The 20,284-nt window shown below is 41.6% G+C and overlaps 1 protein-coding gene across 6 annotated transcripts in view; it reads left to right on the top strand.

Moving 5' to 3' along the window:
* The window catches only part of LOC107387348 (inactive N-acetylated-alpha-linked acidic dipeptidase-like protein 2), a 661,429-nt gene that overhangs the window by 108,765 nt on the left and 532,380 nt on the right, over nt 1-20,284 (top strand). For all 6 annotated transcript variants that reach the window (XM_054749605.2, XM_070545852.1, XM_054749607.2 and 3 more), the window contains one exon: nt 18,149-18,192. In XM_054749605.2, coding sequence (XP_054605580.1) covers nt 18,149-18,192 — 44 coding nt within the window. The remainder of the gene's footprint in view (nt 1-18,148; nt 18,193-20,284) is intronic.

Raw genomic sequence — 20,284 nt, 5'->3', positions numbered from 1 at the left:
CAGGTTCTGGCAGGACATCCCATTGCATGTTTATTACAACAACTGTATATCTGACAGCACTGCTTTGGCAGCATTATAGGTTCAGATTGTGATAAATAGCAATAGTCTGCATATAGGATGTATTGTGGTGCCTGAAAGTTTGAGAATCCCATACAAGTATCTACATATATGCATAGTGCCCATCTGCAACACCAGATATGTAATGTTGGATCATTTTTCCTCATTAAATAAATTATCAGTTGAGATATTTTTGTCTTATTTAAATAACTGGGTTTTCTGTAGAGGACTTGTTTGAATATCTGTTTATATGTAATATGCAGAGCTATACACTCACCTAAAGGGTTATTAGGAACACCACACTAATACAGTGTTTGACCCCCTTTCGCCTTCAGAACTACCTTAATTCTACATGGCATTGATTCAACAAGGTGCTGAAAGCATTCTTTAGAAATGTTGGCTCATATTGATAGGATAGCATCTTGCAGTTAATGGAGAATTGTGGGATGCACATCCAGGGCACGAAGCTCCCGTTCCACTACATCCCAATGATGCTCCATCGGGTTGAGATCTGGTGACTTGTCATGATTTGGTGCTAAATAAATAAACTTGAATTTAATTGAATTGAATTGACTGTGGGGGCCATTGTAGTACAGTGAACTCATTGTCATGCTCAAGAAATAAATTTGAAATGATTGGAGCTTTATGACATGGTGCATTGTCCTGCTGGAAGCAGCCATCAAGGGATGGGTACATGGTGGTCATGAAGGGATGGACATGGTCAGGAACAATGCTCAGGTAGCCCGTGGCATTTAAACCATGCCCAATTGGCACTAAGGAGCCTAAAGTGTGCAGAAAAAACATCCCCCACACCATTACACCACCACCACCAGCCTGCACAGTGGTAACAAGGCATGATGGATCCATGTTCTCATTCGGTTTATGTCAAATTCTGACTCTACCATTTGAATGTACATGCTCATGGTTGCTGGCCATGTACTTCCACCAAATGACACCCCCTTCTTGTATGTAGACAATGCCATTTTGTGCTAAACTGATTAGACCTGTTTGTGCAGCACAATAAAAAAAACAAATAAAAAAAACATCACTAGAAAAAACAGGCAAAAAAAAATAAACGATAATTTAAAACAAAAGCTGTTTGGAATATCTGTAGGAAAACAGCTGTTCTTTCATATTTTTACAAGTAAACTTGCTTCCCAAACGCACTAAACCTGCACAGAGCCTTTATTTTATTAGTTTTGTCCTCACCTAGGACTGCTGTCAGTTTCTTCCTAACGAAGTCTCCTCCGGTTGTCTGACAACAGCGAGCCCCTCGGTACTGAAGAATTTACCTCTTCTGACTTCTTGTAAACAAAATGAAATGAACACACGGTTTTATATGTTCTTTACAGATTCATTTCAACTGTCTCTCTCACTCTTCATCTGTTTGTGATGGAAAGTGAACTGCTGGTCACAGAAACAATCCCTTCATTGCATAATAGTAGTTGTTTATATTAAAATTGTTCTGTGATTACCTGCAACCACAAACAGCAGCATACTACCAGAGTGGGAGAAATCCCAAAAAGAAATAAAAAGTTCATGTTTGTGAAAACCCAAGCAGTTCCGCATTTTTTTAAATGATTTGCCTTAAAGAGCCAAATTATTGACTACACGTGTCTACAGCACGATTAGACACTCATTTACATAGTTCATTGGCAAAAAAAAACGTTGAGTTGGGGCTGACTTGCTCTTTAAAGTAAGGTACAAACCATGACTATTAGCCAGTGAGGAAAGCTGCTACAGCTGTTATCTTACTGGAAGTTGTAGAAGCATCTACCTTTGGAGGAGCCACCAGAAGTGAGGTGGATACATCTTTAATCGTTTAAGGTACTATCTGTATTTGCTGCTTGGCGGTGACATCTGTTTTCCTGAAGAGTAGGAGCTTTTTAAACACTGCTCTTGTCTGAATGTCCTCCTAAGTACCTGCTTCACTGCAACCACAGAATCAAACCTGAGACACCAAATATACACCAGTGCAGACATGTGGAGAGAGACGTTGTGATTGCCAGAAAGCATCACTAAACAGTCACGTTTTTAAAAAGCGTCTTTGTCTCCCACTGAAGAAGTGTGAAGGGCATTCATTGAAGCTCAGTATTGACCTTTATGGGCTGTGCCACTTGTTCTTAAAATGGTCCACGAGGGACAATTTGACAAGCCTTTTAGTGAACTGGCATGATGTTTTGGGTATACTCATTGGTCCAGCTTTGTTCACTTGACTGAGGAAAAATCTTTGAGTGTTAGACATTTTCAAACCGTGTCAAATTACCAACATAAAGACTCCACTTGCCTTTGATTTGCAAGCATCAACAAAGCTTTAACATCATGTCTGACCACAGTAAAGGATTCGAGAATATTTTTATTCTTTAAATGCTAGAGAATTGTTGAATTCAAAAGCCTTTTATAGCCTACATTCTGTTTTCCTTGTATGTTTTTATTTTGTTTGTTTAGCCTTTTTATCTGAAACAATAACCAAGTTTTCTTTGGGTAGTTTTATTTATTTTTTGCTCATTTTCCCCTTTTGACTGTGTTTGAAGGAGATGATGATGTGTTTTTTATTTGGTTGCACGAGGTAAAACAGTCACATGTTTTTATAATTATATTTCATTCTCATTTAATTGTCATTGTAAGAACAAAAGCTTTTAACCAATTTCCTTATATAGGAGACTTTTTATTCACTGGCTTAATGAACTGACCTGTATTGGAATGTTTACTGTGTGAACCGTCTTGAGATGACTCTTGTCGTGATTTGGAGCTGAAAAAAAGAAAATTTGCATCAAGTGAAGATGACTTTGCAAGGTCAATGAGTACGTTATTCTCCAGAGGAAGTTAAGTTTTGAACCCTTCAGCACTAACTCAGGGACTTTAGAAGAAGAAAAAGAAAACCTAGACAGTGACTGTAGCTACACAGACACTGTTAATATATTTGAACCATTTTATGTGTAAAGTGAACGACAAGAATAACTTTAGACTATGGTTCAAAATGAGTAACTTTAATAGGTTTGATCCACCTTAACACACTTGAGTACTTAAATTGAACATGAGCAAGGACAAGTTGATTTACAGTTGATAAAGTCAACCAACTGTTGATTTATTGCCAATTACTCATGTAACATGATGGGCATTAGGATGACAGGAACAAGTCACTCCCTCATATTTGTACACCCACTCACTGTCTGACTTCTGACTAATTAAAACTAATGGGATATGAAAGCTTGAAATACACAGCTCTTCCACAGTAATGAACTCGCTCTAAAAGCACCTACTCCATTAGCTTACCCCCATCATCCAAAACCTGTGACCTTCTCTGTGATTATGTGCGATGATGGATGTGGTCAGGTACCTGCATTTAATCATACTGATAGTCATGATGGAGAATTTACTACCTTGAACTTGCAGCCTGGCAGTGACATATGCTCAAACACACACTTGACACTTGCACAGCCACATGTGTGTTGGTGGTGCTACAGCAAAGCAGCCATGAGCGCTGGATGAAAGGGAAGCTTGGGAGCTGAGACAGGTGCACTTTTATTTTATTGTTGTAAGTCTGGGCAAATTTTAAGAAGAACACTTGTAATCAAAGATAATCATCTCTAAACATGTACATATTTTACATTTTTGTGATTCTCTAATTTCCCTCTGGGACTGATAAAGTATATTTGAATTTGAATGTGAATATGGAGAGCTTTCATTGAGTACGTTTACATGCAGCCAATATCCGGGATATGATTGGGTTAAGGTCGGCATTCGGGTTTCTGAGTTGATCAGAATAACCCGTTTACAAGCACGAGTTACCCCTAACTTGCATAACCCGATGTAAATGCGGACGTTGGGGTAGCGTCAGGACGTATGGACTACGTCCAGACGCAATATGCGTCATTTCCGGTTCTTCTCGTTCCGGTATCCGTGAAAACAACAACATTTTTCCCAGTTCGGAAGAGATAGCGACCGCGTTTGTTTGCACTTTAGTTTCCTCGTCACTCCAAAAGTGTGGTGCTGTGCCGCGACTTGCCATGTTGCTCCCAACTTGTTGCTTACTTCTGGTGTTCTGGCGCGTACAAGACGTCTCGCTACTCAAAAGACCAAGATTCCTTGCGAGAATGGAGCATGCGCAGAACACACTCTTTGATGGGGATATCCCGATATGCGTTTACACGACCAACCATTTGGGTTAGAAAAGGGTTACCCCAGGTGTAGTAACCGGTTTTTAAAAACCCGGTTATGAGCATATCCGGGTTTCTGGCGGTGTTTACACGGACCTGCGGAACCGGGTTATTGTGAATATTCAGGTTTTAAAAGGGTTACTGGCTGCATGTAAACGCACTGATTTACTCCATCCCCAGGTCATTGACTAAACCTGTCCTACGAGTGATTTTAACAGTGCTGTGTAAAAGGTTGATGATATGTAAAGATTGTTAATCTATGATCCATCAATGCAGATGATCCTTTCAAAGGAACAGATGTTTAAAGAAACACACCTTTGCGGCAGAGATTTACCAGGATAATTTGTCCCTAATCCAGCCAAGGACGGCAGAACGTATGGAGAATATGATTTACTTTTTTAGTGATGTTCTGCTGAGAACCAGAGGTTCCTACTGTTTATGTAAAGTATCTGTAAAAGACCTTCCTTAGCACCACTGCTGAATAAGTGGTCTTCATGGAAAAGGTATTAAAATAGTAGCAGTAAATTCTTTTCATAAAGCCCCGTCTTACTCTGATAGAAGAATTCAACACATTTTCCTTCCCACTGTTTATATTTATGGAACACAAAGACTGGGGAGGAATTGCTGAAAGGACAATGGTGAAAAATAGAGCAAAACATTACAGGAAAGGATGAGTAAAAATGCATACAGGTAAGCCAGAGAGAGAATGTGGTGAGTGAAGGGGGAGAACGGACGGGAGACCCGGCAGAGGGGAAATTCAGACCCTGCTTGTTTTCTCTAAAATGTCACAACTGTAAAAAAGGGTTTTATAACGCATCAGAGAAGAGCTGCACCTCCAGGAATAGTCGCAGGGCTTTGGAAATGAGACTTCTGCATTGAACCACAGAGGTAATCACCACTGTATTGTTCAGGTCACCACGCTGCTTACAGGGAGGAGGCAACGGTGAGGAGAACACGTGAATGAAATGAGCAGGAAAAAGAAATGGTTCAGAGAGACAGCTCAGCAGGCCTTAAAACTGCTTGTGTCATCTATTTTATATACAACTTTGCTCTGAGCATCTTTTTTTTAAAGCGTTCAGTGTGCTCTTTAGTTTACAACATATAAATGAGAACAAATCACTATGGTCACCATCTGGTTAGGTGCACCATTTAGTGTTGCGGTGCAGGTGAATCTGGCTGGCATTATTTTACTAAGGGTGACAGTCATAGTCCTCTATAAATTCCTCCCTGAGGTGAAACAGTTGCCATTTCTAAGAGAACTGTGATCGCGCTGCTTTTTAAGCCTTAAAGTCTCTCCATCTACGGACAAGAAAAGAGGTTTTATTATTGTTGGGACACCAACATGTTTAACAGGGGTTACCATCCTGACCATGCGCCAGCACATGCATACTCTGTGCATTCCACTGCCTAACCTTTTTAAAGGCCAAATATGTTTTCGTTAAGTGTTCTAATCTAAGCTTCTGTTGATTAATAGAATATTCCATTTGACAACGTTTCAAGTGAAACAAAACTGGTTTGCTGCTAATAAAACAACAAAACTATCAGGCTGAAATAACAGACTCTTATTATAAAAGGCTCAATAATATGCATTATATTGGTGTTTAGTTCCCTTTTTCCTATCTGATATTTATAGATAAAAATATTTTTTTAATATTTGACCTACAGCAATTGGTAAATGTCCCCACACATGCGGCTTCTCACACCCTGGATTTGGTTTTATCTTTTGGACTGGATGTGCATGATTTATCTGTGGATCCTGTGGCATTTTCCGACCATGCTGTGATCACGTTCAGCATCTCACGCCTCCTTCCTCCAGCCCGGCGACGGTCTGCTCGTTACTCCAGGCGCTTATCTCCGAGTACGACTTCCAACTTTCTGTCGGTTTTGGACACTGATGCCCTCGCTCCGCCCTTGTCGGTTACCTGCATGGATGTAGATGGCCTTCTGCATCGGTTCAGTGTGACCTGCTCTGCTGCTCTGGACGCTGTTGCCCCTCTGAGACCGAGGCGGAAACAGACAACATCTTACCCTTGGCTGAATGATTACACCCGTAGCCTCAGGCGACAGTGTAGGGTGCTGGAACGGAGGTGGAGGAGAGACAGACTGTCATGCTCTCGGCTGCTCCTGGTTGATGCACTTTCACACTACCAGAGAGCAGTTAGATCTGCTCGTAATAACTATTTTTCTGCTATCATTTCACAGCATCATGGAGACCAGTCCAGGCTGTACAGCACAGTTAACTCCCTGCTACTGTTAAATGAGTCTGATGGTCTAAATCCCACTGTTGCTTTATGCACAGAGCTACAGAGCTTTTTCCTCAACAAGATCCTTGGTATTAGGCTTAGCCTCCAGCCTCAAATACACACTATCCATGTGGAACCGCCGGATCCACCTGCCTTCTCAGACTTTGCTCCAGTTCAGCTTGCTGACTTGATGAAACTGATTAGCTCCATGAAGCCAGCTGGCTCTTCGGTGGACTGCCTCCCAGCTAAATTGGTACGTGACTCGGTGTCTGCGCTGAGCCCGGCACTCATGAACATTTTTAACATTAGCCTCAGCACTGGAGTGTTCCCTAAGGTTTTTAAAGATGCGGTTGTTCAGCCGATATTGAAAAAACCTGGTTTGGATCCCTCCACTTATGAGAACTTTCGCCCGATATCGAAAGTCCCGTTTCTCTCGAAGGTCCTTGAGAAAATTGTGCATGGCCAGATCTCTGCCCATATGAATAGCAACTCGTTGCTGGATGTATTTCAGTCAGCTTTTAGACCAAACCATAGCACAGAGTCTGCTTTGATTAGGGTGCTAAATGACATTCTGGTGGCATCTGACTCTGGGTCTAGGGTACTGCTGCTCCAGCTGGACCTTTCAGCGGCTTTTGATACGGTCGATCACCAAATTTTACTGAATCGGCTTAGGTCTTGGGTTGGGGTGACGGGGGTGGCGCTTAAATGGTTCCGCTCCTACCTATCAAACCGTACCATCTCTGTACAGATTGGTGACTGTGCATCCTCCAGTCTTCCACTGCCTTGGGGGGTGCCGCAAGGTTCCGTTCTTGGGCCATTGCTGTTTTCAATCTACCTTCTGCCTCTGGGCAATATCCTGAATCAGCATGGCCTGAGCTACCACATCTACGCAGATGACTGTCAGCTATACGTGGAAATGGACGAGAAAAATGCGGGCTCGAAATTGGCTGCATGTATGGATGACGTGAAGGGCTGGCTGGCATCCAACTTCTTAAAACTGAATGAAAAGAAGTCTGAGTTTATTGTTTTTGACCCCCGCAACCACCATGGCTCTCACCCTGTTTGTGACCTTTTAACCCTTAACCCCAAACAGTGTGTGACGAGTCTCGGGGTCAAGCTGGATGCTGGACTCACAATGGCCCCACAGATAAACTCTGTAGTGAGGTCGTGTTTTTATCAGCTTCGCCGCCTTACTCACCTCAGACGAATCCTGAAACGGAGGCATTTGGAGTCAGTCATTCATGCATTCATTACCTCTCGCCTGGACTATGCAAACGCCCTCCTCGTTGGTGTTCCGGACTCTGCCCTGAATCGGCTGCAGGTTGTTCAGAATGCTGCTGCCAGGTTCTTGACGGGTACACACCGACGTAGCCACATTACACCTGTCCTGGCACATCTTCACTGGCTCCCTGTCATTTTCAGAGTGCAGTTTAAGTTACTGACTTTTGTTTTTAAAGCGCTCAGTGACCTGGCACCTTCCTACCTCTCTGCCCTTCTCACTCCATATGTGCCCACCCGCTCGTTGAGGTCGGCTGACCTTTTGCTGCTGCACACGCCGCGGATGAGGCTCAAATCGCGGGGTGAACGAGCATTTGTCCATGCTGCCCCAAAGCTATGGAACTCATTGCCCATTGGAGTTCGGCAGGCTCCATCTCTGGCGGTTTTTAAATCTCGTTTAAAGACCCACTTTTACACTTTGGCTTTTAGACAGTGACTCGTTTTAGTGTTTTATTGTGTCATTGTTTTAATGTGTTCTTATTATTCATGTTTTCTCTGCTTTTAATTGAGATTTTATCCTTAGTTTTAGCTCCTTGTAATGGGTGTGTTTTGTTTTAGCCTGTGCAGCACTTTGGGCAGCTCCCATGCTGCATTTTAAATGTGCTATATAAATAAACTATGCTATGCTATGCTATGCTACATTTCAGAAACATTTTAGATTTGTATTAATAACACTCATCTTAGTATATCCAGTAAAATATAATGCATTTCATTGGCATGCATTTGTCTTGGAAGTGCTGCAGGATGCAGAGTAAACAGGATGGTGGGGACCTTTCATCCGCTTGTAGAGTTTAGTCTTTCTCAGTTTTATGATCATCGTATTTTTCTGTGCGCCACTTGGTTGTGAGACAGCTACCCATTAACTTTAGCAGTAGCCAATCTGCGTGTAGCTGCATTTTTGATCACAAACTTTGGACCGGTTTTGCCTTTGTGCCTTTGCTGGTTCCTTTATTTTCCTCCACTGCATCCAGATTACCACACTGTGCGCCAGTAAAAAGCATTTTTCTTACACGTAACTTACTTTTGTTCAATAAAGTTCTGGGGAAAATAGTAGTTCAAAGATGTTGCACAAGTGCTACGTTTAAAAATAGACAGACATGCACAGTTTTTTTCATCGCACTGTACAGCCCTACTCTGATATGGAAGAGCCTAGGGGAAAATCAGGACATCAACTAGTACCAACTAGTGAGAAAAGCAAGTTTTGATCTTTTTCTGCAGCGGTTTTAGTGCTTTTCGGTGCACTGCTGCTGATACAGCGCCCGTGTAGTGGCCCAACGCTGCAATTGCAGTTAGAATAACATCCATGTAGCTGGGGGCAGAGTGAAATCTGGCTGGGGCGGCACAAAATTAGCTGGAGGCGGCCGCCACGCAAATTTGAATGCAGGAAAAACCCTGTTTACACTTTTAACTCCCCTCCCATCTCTTTTAGGAAGCAGTTTTAGAATATTGGCAGGTAAAAGGTGTTTTATCATTTTACACTTTTGCAGTTTCAAAATGAACATACGAACATTGTATTAATAATGATTTTAGATAGATTAGGGCTATGCAGTCTCTGTAACCAATATTAGGATTTATCCACAAATCCTTTTTATTTGGGGGGGGGGATTGGGGGGGGTACATTTTCTGAGTACCACCGGTTTCAAAACGGACTGATATGTTTGGTTCGAAGTAAAATAAGAGGTGACAGAATAATTACATGCAGGTAGGCTGCTGCTTGGGTAGGATTGCTATTGCACATTTAACAAATCTATCATTCATCTGTTTATGGAAAAAAATAAATGCCATGGGGCTGTCTGGCCAGTTAATTTCTACTCTGCAAAATGTCATGCGTCCACTTAAAATGATTTAAGTTTCTTCTTATCAGGCAAAAAATACAAATTATATCTGGTATCTACAGGATGCAGTCAAGCAATTTACATTTTAAATTATAGTGACCCCACCAGCCATGGACAGTCAAATTATTGAGGCACTTGTCTTGTTAAATCAATATTTGATGACAAGAAATAACACCAGGACGTTTCTGGCCAAAGTTGTTTTCTGCTATTTCTTTGTATCATGGTATAGGAATGGATGGATGGTTTTAGTGTAACGGTACGCTAAAATTGTATTCAGTTCAGTTCAGTGTTTTGAAGAGCTCGGTTTGATTACTTTTTGGTATATTATTATTATTTTTATTTATATAATATCTGAAACGGCTTCTATAGAGAGCAGAACCAGGTGTCATCACAGGCTGCTGATCAAGCATGATGCTTAAGTATTTCATGTTATTTGCGCAGCTATGAGTGTCACGCTCATACAGACAAGTGTTGTGTTTGAGAGCCTTACAAACTCACCTCACACCGCCCAGAGTTTCCTCTTTAAAACTCATATTTAAATACGAGCTTCATCCTCGTCGTATTTTTTGTTGTAGTGTAAAAACTTCACATCAGTTGTCACAGGAGGAAAGTTCAGCAGGCGTGATTGTTTACATTTTTGCTGCTGCGTGCCTGCACATTGTGAGAGAAGGGAGGGAAGGGCGACGCAACGCTCCGTTCAGCGTCTCTGCAGGCTCCACAGTAACAGCGACAGCTAGCTGGCTTGATCCGCTCTGAAAGGTGTTGATTTGCAGATCACACTTTTTAAATGGAGAACAGGCACGTGCAGCCAGCATGTGTCACTTAATGCAGCGTCCTTGCAGAAACTCACCCAGGAACTTTTATTTGCAGCACTTAACGAATTTTTATTTGCATGATTTATGTAAAGGGGCATTATGGAAGTTTGACAGCCAAAACCTGTAGAGAAATAATAAATTTCTTCTTAATACATTCTCCTGCAATGCCCTGGTCCTGTAGAATGAGCCCAGGCATTTTTACTGTGATTGCCTATTTTTCTGTAAAATCACAGAAAAAGAGAGCTGCTCGGGTCGAGCAGGCTGCTTCTTGCGCGTTCACGCTCAGGGATAGCCCTCCGAACCGTTCTTTGAACGTTGTTTCAGCTGTCATCAAAAATATAAATGTTACAGATACAGATGATGTCACTGGTGGTTTAGCTCGCCTAGTAAGACTTTGGGCTTTCGTGCAGAAGACCTGGGTTCGACTCTGTATGTGAACATAGTTGTTTTAGAGTTTCTTTTTTACATTAATGATATATTGTTTTACAGTAAGATGCCCAAATTTTTGTTTGAGACTCGCCGAACGGCATTGAATTCACAGGTAAAAAAGATGTGGGTTCAACTTTCATTTTGGAACAAGTTTTCAAGCAAGGGAAGGGAATGATCTGAGCATGCAGGAGGACTGACCCATCATAAACCTTTGTCGGCTGTGCTGAAGAGAAAGGTACAGAGCCAAATGATTTAATTAATTAGCTGCGCGTTCTCCTGTCCTCTGTCCTCAGGCCACACACACACACACACACACACACACACACACACACACACACACACACACACACACACACACACACACACACACACACACACACACACGACTGTCTCAGCTGTTATTTTCATTAAGGAGTGTGCACGTACAGCATGCACGCCTCGTGCACGAGCCTCCTATTGAAGCTGCCGTTACGCTTTTGGCCTGAGGGGGTAATCGCGAGCATAAAAATTCAAAACTCCGTGAAGTCCCTTTAATGGAAAAAATGGTACCCAAGTGGAACGAACAGGCCAAACTGAAACGGTTCAACTCCCCCATGAACTGTTAACCCCCTAATAACATGTGAATAAATGTTAACATAAATAAAAGTTTTATTGTATCTCTGATGCACATGTTTCAGGAGCTAGCAGAATGCACATCAAAGGAGAAGTTAAGTGTCACAGAAAATGTTTTTCTTTACCTTGCTGACGTTTTGTTTGTGGCTGCAAACATCCTCAGAGCTGACGCTTATGGCGGCGTCTTTTCCTACTCCGTTTATCCGTGTCGCCCTCTGCTGCCCGCTCTCCCCTCTCCTATGATGTAGCCCCATGCGCGATCCAATGAGTAGACTCCATCGTCTCTGTTCATGGTCCCACATCCACGTCTCCTTATCTCTATAGCTTCCTTTAACCATCTTTTGTATTTCTGTTGTTCGGTGTTTATGATCCTTGAGTTGTCCCAGTCCATTACATGGTTTTCTCTTGTGGAGTGGTCTGTTATGGCCGATTTCTTTATTGTGCTTTCTGCTTTTTTTTTTGCTGCTCTCGTGTGTCTTCAACTTGCCTCTTTCTCACACTCCTTTCTATGTTCTATTGTTCGTGTGTTTAGTTGGCGTCCGGTTTCTCCTATGTATGTTTTATTGCAGAGTTTGCATGGGATTTCGTAAACGACTCCACATTTATGTCCAGCTGGTATCTTGTCTTTTGGGTGTACTAGTCTGTTTCTAACTGTTGTGTATGGTTTTATTGGTGTGTTTATGTTGTGTTTTTTCATTGTTGCTCTTACTTTTTCTGTTATGCCTTTGATGTATGGTAGGGTTATCACTGGTTTTGGTTCTTGTCTTTCTGGGTTTCTGGTTCTTTGCTTAGGTTGTTCTTTTCTTTCTGTTGTTGTTCGTTGTTTTCCTTCGTTTATTGCCCATGTCGGGTATCCGCAGGTCATGAAAGCGTGTTGAATGTGTTTGTCCTCTTGTTTGTGGTCTCTTTCTTCTGTTATCATGTTTGCTCGGTGATATAATGTTCTGATTACTGACATTTTGTGTATGGTGGGGTGTTCTGATGTCCATAATAAGTATTGGTCTGTGTGTGTTGGTTTCCTGTGTGTTTATGTTTAGGGTCATGTCCATACAGTGTTTCCCCTAGGAATTTTTCCAGCTATTGTGGTGGTGTGTGTGTGTGTGTGGGGGGGGGGGGGGGGGGGTTATGACACATCTCACCTTTATGTTAATATTGTTTTATTTGATGCAACTGCTGCATTTTAATAACTAGTATTAAAGGTGAATACACCAATATTTGCACAAGAATAATTTTAGTTTTAAACTCTCAGTGACTCACTTTGCAGGGGGGGTTTGACATCTCCTTTTGCCCCCCTTTATTTGACTTTCTGCCCCCTTTATTTTGGTCCAAGATCATTACTGGGCTGGCCCTAATAAAAACGTTCTACACCCCTGCTTAGTAGACTTAATGAAGTATTTTTAAGCCAGTATAAAAATGACTGAAACACAAATTTACATATTTGACATTATTGACCAATATCTTTGATTTATTTATTTGTTAAGAACATCAAGATGCATTACAGTGAACATTATAATAAAGTAAAATTTTCTAGTGCAGAGAGGAGACAACCCATAGAAGCACTGGTTTGATCTCATTTCAAAGAAAAATAGAACAGGTCAGATGCATCTAATAAATAAAATAACTAACAAACGCAGAAATCTGTTTCTGTGCTTCATTGTTCTGGTGCTGAAAATATCACTAATGCGGATCAAAGGAGATACACAGATGAATGCTCCTCTTATTTATTATTTGGAAATTAGTAGGCGTGGTTTAACTGGAAGTGGGTGTGGTTTACATCAATACATTATTTTAAATCTGAAATTGATATGGATTGATCAGAAGTTGCTATGTGTATTGTTTATTCGAAAACTATTTACAGAGCAACCTCAGAATTGAGATTAAATATTTTTGATCACAATAGTAAAAGTATTACAGAACAAGTTTTTCAATAAAATCAGAACATTAATATTTAAGTGCATGAATTAATACATCTGTACTCATGCAGTAGAAAATAGGAAATATGAAATGCTAGAACCAGACACAACTTTTCTTCAATTTTAATTTGATTAAACAGATTTTTTCCTAAGGTTGTTGGCATTTTTCCCACACAAAGTTAAACAAAACAATGTTGATTAAGATGAAACTTTTATTCTTCGGGATTTTTTTTATTCAACATGACTTGAGTTTTCTGTGCATCTGTGAGTCCTGGATCCCGTTTGGTGACTCAAGCGCCCTGCTGGAGCTGGTACCACCTGGCTGCTCCTGTTTTAATATCCCTAGATCGTGGGGCACAGGTGGAGGGCTGGTTGTTGTTTTAAAATACAGCTTTCCTTGTAAACAGCTTACATCCACCATGTCATTTTCTTCCTTTGAACTGTGCCTATTTGAACTGTGCATCTCCCCCCGCCTGCTCGTCGTGCTGATTTATCGCCCTCCAAAAACTGACTCTAACTTCCTTAATGATTTCCATGATCTTGTGACAGACTGTATCCTAAAATATGACTATGTCCTATTTTTTGGTGATTTTAACATCCATATCTGCTGTCCTGACAATGTGCTTGCTAAAGGTTTTTTGAATTTGCTAGATTCATTCAATTTAACTCGATGGGTACCGTCCCTAACTCATGCCAGGGGTCACACCCTGGACCTGGTTCTCTCTTTTGGTCTCCCTGTCATGAACCTTGTGACTTTGCCTCCTGTGTTGTCTGACCACTCTCCAATACTCTGTGATGTTACTTTGCCAAGTCCTGTCCCTGTGTGTGAAGCTCCAGCTACTAGGTTCAGAGCCCTAGATGCAGAAACTGCTGCAAAGTTTGTGGACTGTATGTCTGCAAGGTTAGAGACCTTTAACCCAGATCCATCTAACATTGATCACTATTCACAACACTTTGATTTACTTTGTAATCAGGTCCTGGACGTGGTTGCCCCTCTCAAGCTATGCAAGTCTAGGCCTAGGAGGGAGCCTTGGCTCTCTGATGTCACACGGGCTTGTAGGCGGGCATGTAGATCCTCTGAGAGAAAGTGGAAAAAAGATGGCTTACAGGTCTCGCGTGAGTTGTTCAGAGAATCTCTGGTTGCTTATCAGGATGCTGTCAGGGCTGCTAGAACTGCTTATTTTGCAGACATCATCAAAACAAACTCTAAGAATCCCAAGATTATCTACAAAACACTGAACTCTGTTCTGGTGTATCCGGAGCCTAGCTTCATGTCTCCTAAAGCTGCTGGAAACTCTGAAGATTTTCACAAATTCTTTGTTCATAAAGTATATCGGAAGTTAGAGCAGCTATTTCTGATAACTCTGTTGACCCTGTTCCAGTTCCTCCATCTCCATCCATCCTGAGCCTCAATACCGTTTCTTATTCTGAGCTGAGTAAGCTTGTTGCAAGGCAGAAATCATCTGGCTCTCCACTTGACGTTCTGCCGCCTCGTCTCTGGAAGGCTGCCTTTCTGTGTCTTGGCCCATCACTTGGTCAGATTATCAATGGGAGCCTCAGCACAGGTGTAGTCCCAGCTACGTTGAAAGCCGCAGTTGCTCGGCCGGCCCTGAAGAAACCTGGTGCTGATGTCTCTCAACAACAGTTCTAACAACAGTTAGAAACAGACTAGTGCACCCAAAAGACAAGATACCAGCTGGACATAAATGTGGAGTTGTTTACGAAATCCCATGCAAACTCTGCAATAAAACGTACATAGGAGAAACCGGACGCCAACTCAACACACGAACAATAGAACATAGAAAGGAGTGTGAAAAAGAAACAAGTCGAAAACACACAAGCGCAACAAAAGATGAAACAGAAAGTACAATAAAAAAATCGGCCATAAGAGATCACTGCACAAGAGAAAACCATGTAATGGACTGGAACAACACAAGGATCATAAACACCGAACAACAGAAATACAAAAGCTAGTTAAAGGAAGCTATTGAGATAAGGAGACGTGGATGTGGGACCATGAACAGAGACGATGGAGTTTACTCATTGGATCGCGCATGGGACTGCATCATCTGAGAGGGGAGTGCGGGCAGCAGAGGGCGACAACGTCCTCTGCTGCCCGCAGATAAAAGGAGAAGGAAGTGACGCCACCATCAGCGTCAGCTCTGAGGATGTTTGCAGCCACAAACAAAACATCAGCAAGGTAAAGAAAAACCTTATCTGTGTTTAAAAAAAAGCCAAAAATGGAATTTGAAGATAAACACAGCAAGAACGTACAAAACATGTTTAAAGAAGTTAAGTGTGGAACACTGAAAACCCAATTTTTAGTTATTTCTGATTTTAATCGGTCACTCTGAGTTTTTCATGCAGACTGAACATGAAAATAGTTTCCTTTGTCTAGCTCCTGCGTTAGCTTCTGGTAGAAAGTATATGGTGTGGAGATAAAATACCCATGCTGCAAGTCAGTGGTAGAGTTGCATTGCTGTTATCCAGTCCGAGGCAAGATGTCCAAATATCAGGAAATAAGACTCCAAAACCTGCCGTCTGAAACTCAACTATGTTGTGGATAAATTGCTGTTGCTGATAATGGTGCTCTGGTAAATGTCCCTCATCCAAGAACATCTTACAAGGCATTCATTCGTACTAGAGGCCACTGCAAACGGTTAAATGGTTTTCACTTCTTTAACACGACAGAGTTTGGAGTCTCATTTCTTGATATTTGGACATCTCACCTTGGGTTGGCTAACAGCAACGACTACTTCCTTTGCAACATTGATGTTTTGGCTCCACAAATAACACAAGCCTTGAGGAGTGCTGTTGTGTGGTGAAGTTGCTAATGCTAACGGTTAGCTTCCACTATAGGCTGAAATGTTCCATGCCGTTTCCCGGAAGTTAAACCAACAACAGCCTTCCCTGTTGTGAGTCAAGATGGGTGAGTCCATGACTGTTAAGTCACAGTGTGACCTAGATCTGTCAGGCTTCACTGTCTATTTTCAGAAGCTAATGCAGGAAATAAGTGTAGGAGACTATTTTCCTGTTCATTTCATGTTCAGCCTGCATGAACAACTCAAGTGACCGATAATCATAAATAATCTTTAAAAATGTTTAAATTGTGTTCCACACCTTTAAACGTTATGCTGTTTGCGTACGTTATGAAGCATAAATCCAAGAGGATCGTTTGTGTGGTTTTCTGCCAGTCAGCGTATCCACTCTGTTGGGGCAGCAACCAATAATTACTAAGCAAATACATGACAGAAAATACTCGATGCATTGGTGCTAAACAACTAAATATAAAAACATTCATTTGGTGTGGTTCTCTGTATGAAATCTTAGTTATTGTTTGTCGTAAATGAGATATTTGAAATGAGAAGTAGAGCCGTCAGCTCAGGCTACCCAGGAAGGTTTTCATTAATCTGTCCTGAAACTTTCATTATCCAAAACGTTTTCATGTGCATTTAATGCCAACATTTTTATTTCATTTCAGTTGTACCTCAAGGAGACACAAATTAGTCATGAAAAAAAAGGTTTACTTCTACTATAGTGATTTTATTTTTCATTTCTTTTTGCCGATAATATTCATCTTTTACTCTCTTTCTGCTTGCCTCTTACTGAGTGTACCATCCTCTTAAAGGGGGCATTTGGTGCACTTGACTAATCAATAAATAACTACCTCTTCTCTCTGCAATTTCTTTTTAAACCTATGTAATTCCCAACACGGTGAGGCAGTGCCTTAACAGAACAGCACAAGCGCTTGTTCAACTCCAGGAATGCCCATGCATATTTATACTTAAAACCAATTCATATTTTATCCTCTTGGTGTCTGATCATTTCTATTTTTGCACATGAGGCAGGATTTCTAAAAGGATCTACAAGAATACCTGACAGAAACCTGGACATTAAAGCTTTTAGAAAATTATTACATTTTATTCACAGATACAATATTGACATCTTCACTTTTAAGTCAATGAGTTTTTCCCTTTTAACTTGATCCTGTACCTAAATTATAAATGGCATTAATTTAAGTCAAATGTACTGTCATGGTGTCTCAAAGATGGGAATGATCCCCAAAGAGAACAAATTCCACTAGATGTGACCTCTTGTTGTATTAAAATTATGTGATAAATATATTTCATAAGAGTTTTTGCTGTACTCTTCCTACATTCTGCATAAGCAGGTTTGCCTTCATACCTTGGTGAACCAAAACATACCCCTTCGCTATTTTAGTTAGTTTGATCAAGAACCTGATTGATGAACAACTATCGCGAGATTGACGAAATACAACCTCTTTAACATAAGATTAGATTATAGAATATATAACAGGAAAAGGAGAAGGCAGGGGTCATACTTGTGTTTTCCTAATATATTGAGAAATATCAGTTACAGTTAGTTTTTCTTTCACAGAAAAAAATTGTACAACATTTTGATCACCATTGAAATGGCCACAAATCTCCCATGGTATTCATGTTTCAGTGGCACACACAGTGTCTCACAAATACCCTCAGAATAATTTATCCTTTTTTTTCCTGAATATAAATATGAAGCAGTACCGGCATACTCACTTTAAGCTTTTCTCAGTGCTATTTTCAGAGACTGCATTATGATACAAAAGTTTCCCTCTCAAAGGAGAACGGAGGGAGAAGCAGAGGAGAGATTTAGTGCAAAATATGCTGCTTACTATTTATGTCTACCTTTTTCCCAGGCTATTGGAGGGGGCACTTCAGATACCTGGGCAAAACAAGAAAAATAGACTTCACTGCATTACTTTACAGGCAGTTTACAGATCTTACTTGTTATCTTTTCTTTTTCCAGGTCTTTGGAAACACAAGATCCAGATCATATCCAGCTCTCGATTTGTGAGTAAAAAAGTATCCCACAATATTAACCTCTCTCTTTATTTTCACCTTTATTTTAGATTTGAAATGCACCTCTGCGTCTGGTAGACTGTGTTGATAAGACAGTAGTTTTACGATAACAGACACGTTTTGGCATTTCCATTTTCTTCACTTTTTTTAAAATGATGACAGCAATCATCACATATATTTCTCCATCTTTGGCTACCTCTCATAAAACTTTTACAGTTCATATTAACTGCATTTTGTGTATGAAGAGCAAGGTGAGTCACTGTCATTCAACATGACTCTGAGTGCTCTATGACACCTTTGGCATTTCTCTGGTAACAAAGCATAATTTTAAAGCAATGTCTGGCTTCAGCTTGTTAAATATGGTGGTGGTGGGGGGGTTGGGTGGGGGTGGGGGGTGTATGAACAAGCCCCCACAATGCGGCTAAAAAATTGAGGCCAACCTGTATGTACCAAAAATTGCAGTTCCACCCTCATCCACTAGGGGCGAGCAAATCCTCATTGACTCCCATGTTAAAAATACCAATTTCACAGCAGAAATAAACATGTTTACAGCCTGGTTCCAAAACATGTTTTTGGTTTAAATGATCTAGTTTACACTCATGACAACTCTGAGGGGGGTGAATTTTCTTCTCACTCTTCTGTTTAAGTGTATTAAAAGCCTAAAATTCTGTATAATTAATGAGCATCAGACCCACGTGACCACAGAGCTAGCTCCGTGGAAAGGCCTCAGTAGAGCCTCGGTCTGGCCTGGAAACTGTTCCGGGATTTTGAGTCTCTGTGTTTGTGTATTCTTTTTTGGATATTATTTGTGCAATTGTTGGACAAAATGACTTGCTGTGGCATTAATTGCACTAATAGAGCGTCCAAGGAGTCTCCACTTCATTTTTTCTGGTAAGTAAAATTATATTTATGTATTTTAGGTCACTGCCGAGCTGAGCTTAGATTTTAACATGTACTGTTTAACCATGAAATTTAAATGTGATAGGGTAAAACCCAATGCATTTAACATAATGCTGCACTTTAGAAAATGGGTTGAAATATAATGTTTATGTTTATTCATTTAGCAGACGCTTTTATCCAAAGCAACTTACAATTTATGACCTATAGGGCATGTTGTGATCTGTGGGGGAAACCGGAGTACCCGGAGGAAACCCACGCATGCATGGGGAGAACACGCAACTCCACGCAGAAAGGCCGCAGCCGAGCCGAGTTTCGAACCTGCAACCTTCGTGCTGCGAGGCAACAGTGCTAACCACTGTGCCACCATACAGCCCAACATATAACATGTTGGTGCAGCTGGGTTCCGACTATCGGCTCGTGGAGCTCTCGGGAGACCGATGTTTTCCACCCGTTTCTCCCCTCCCCGCAGCCCGGCGCACCTCTGTCTGATCGCAGCTTCTGTCTGCTGCGTGGGCTGCCGGCTTGTGGAGCTCTGGGATGGAAACCTTTTCACCTGGTTCTCCCCAGCGGCAGCTCTGCGCATCTCAGATCGCAGTGGCACTTGTCTGCTGTGCGGCTGCCGGCTTGTGGAGGTCTCGGAGACCTCTGTGTTCCACCCGGTTTTTATCCAGCGGCCAGCCCAGCGTATCTCTGACTCAGAAGCTCTGGTGTTGTGCACAGTTAACTCCGGTTGTAGCTAGGTTGCTACCTCCGTTAGCTTAGCTCCCACCTCCGCATTAGCTTTGGGTTAGCTTGTAGCTAGTTCGACCGGGTGTCGTCAGTTGATCCCAGCCTTACAGCCCCACCCTCAGCTCCTTCTCTCTTCCCTTTTGTGGAATTGTCTGGGCTTGACGGAACCTGTGACACGGTCAAAATGGTGGTGGTGGCCACCTCCCATTTGGCCTCAAAAACGTGTTATTGGAGCCTATGGAAACCCATTGCCCAATATTTATATGTCAATGTGTATGAAGCAGGGGGGCAGCAAAGAGGCGCAAACTAGCAAGGCTAAAAGAAATATATGCTGGTGAAGGTTCTCAGTTATCCAGGTCATGCTCATCCAAAGGGTACAATCAAACAACTGGACTTCTTTGGTTTCTTGAACACCCCCCACCTACAAATTTCACACCATTCAACAACACCACCA

This window comes from Nothobranchius furzeri, chromosome 16, assembly GCF_043380555.1.
Source record: "Nothobranchius furzeri strain GRZ-AD chromosome 16, NfurGRZ-RIMD1, whole genome shotgun sequence".
Classification (NCBI taxonomy): Eukaryota; Metazoa; Chordata; class Actinopteri; order Cyprinodontiformes; family Nothobranchiidae; genus Nothobranchius; species Nothobranchius furzeri.
Note: the sequence above shows the minus strand (reverse complement) of the source record. Positions and strands in the feature narration are given on the sequence as shown.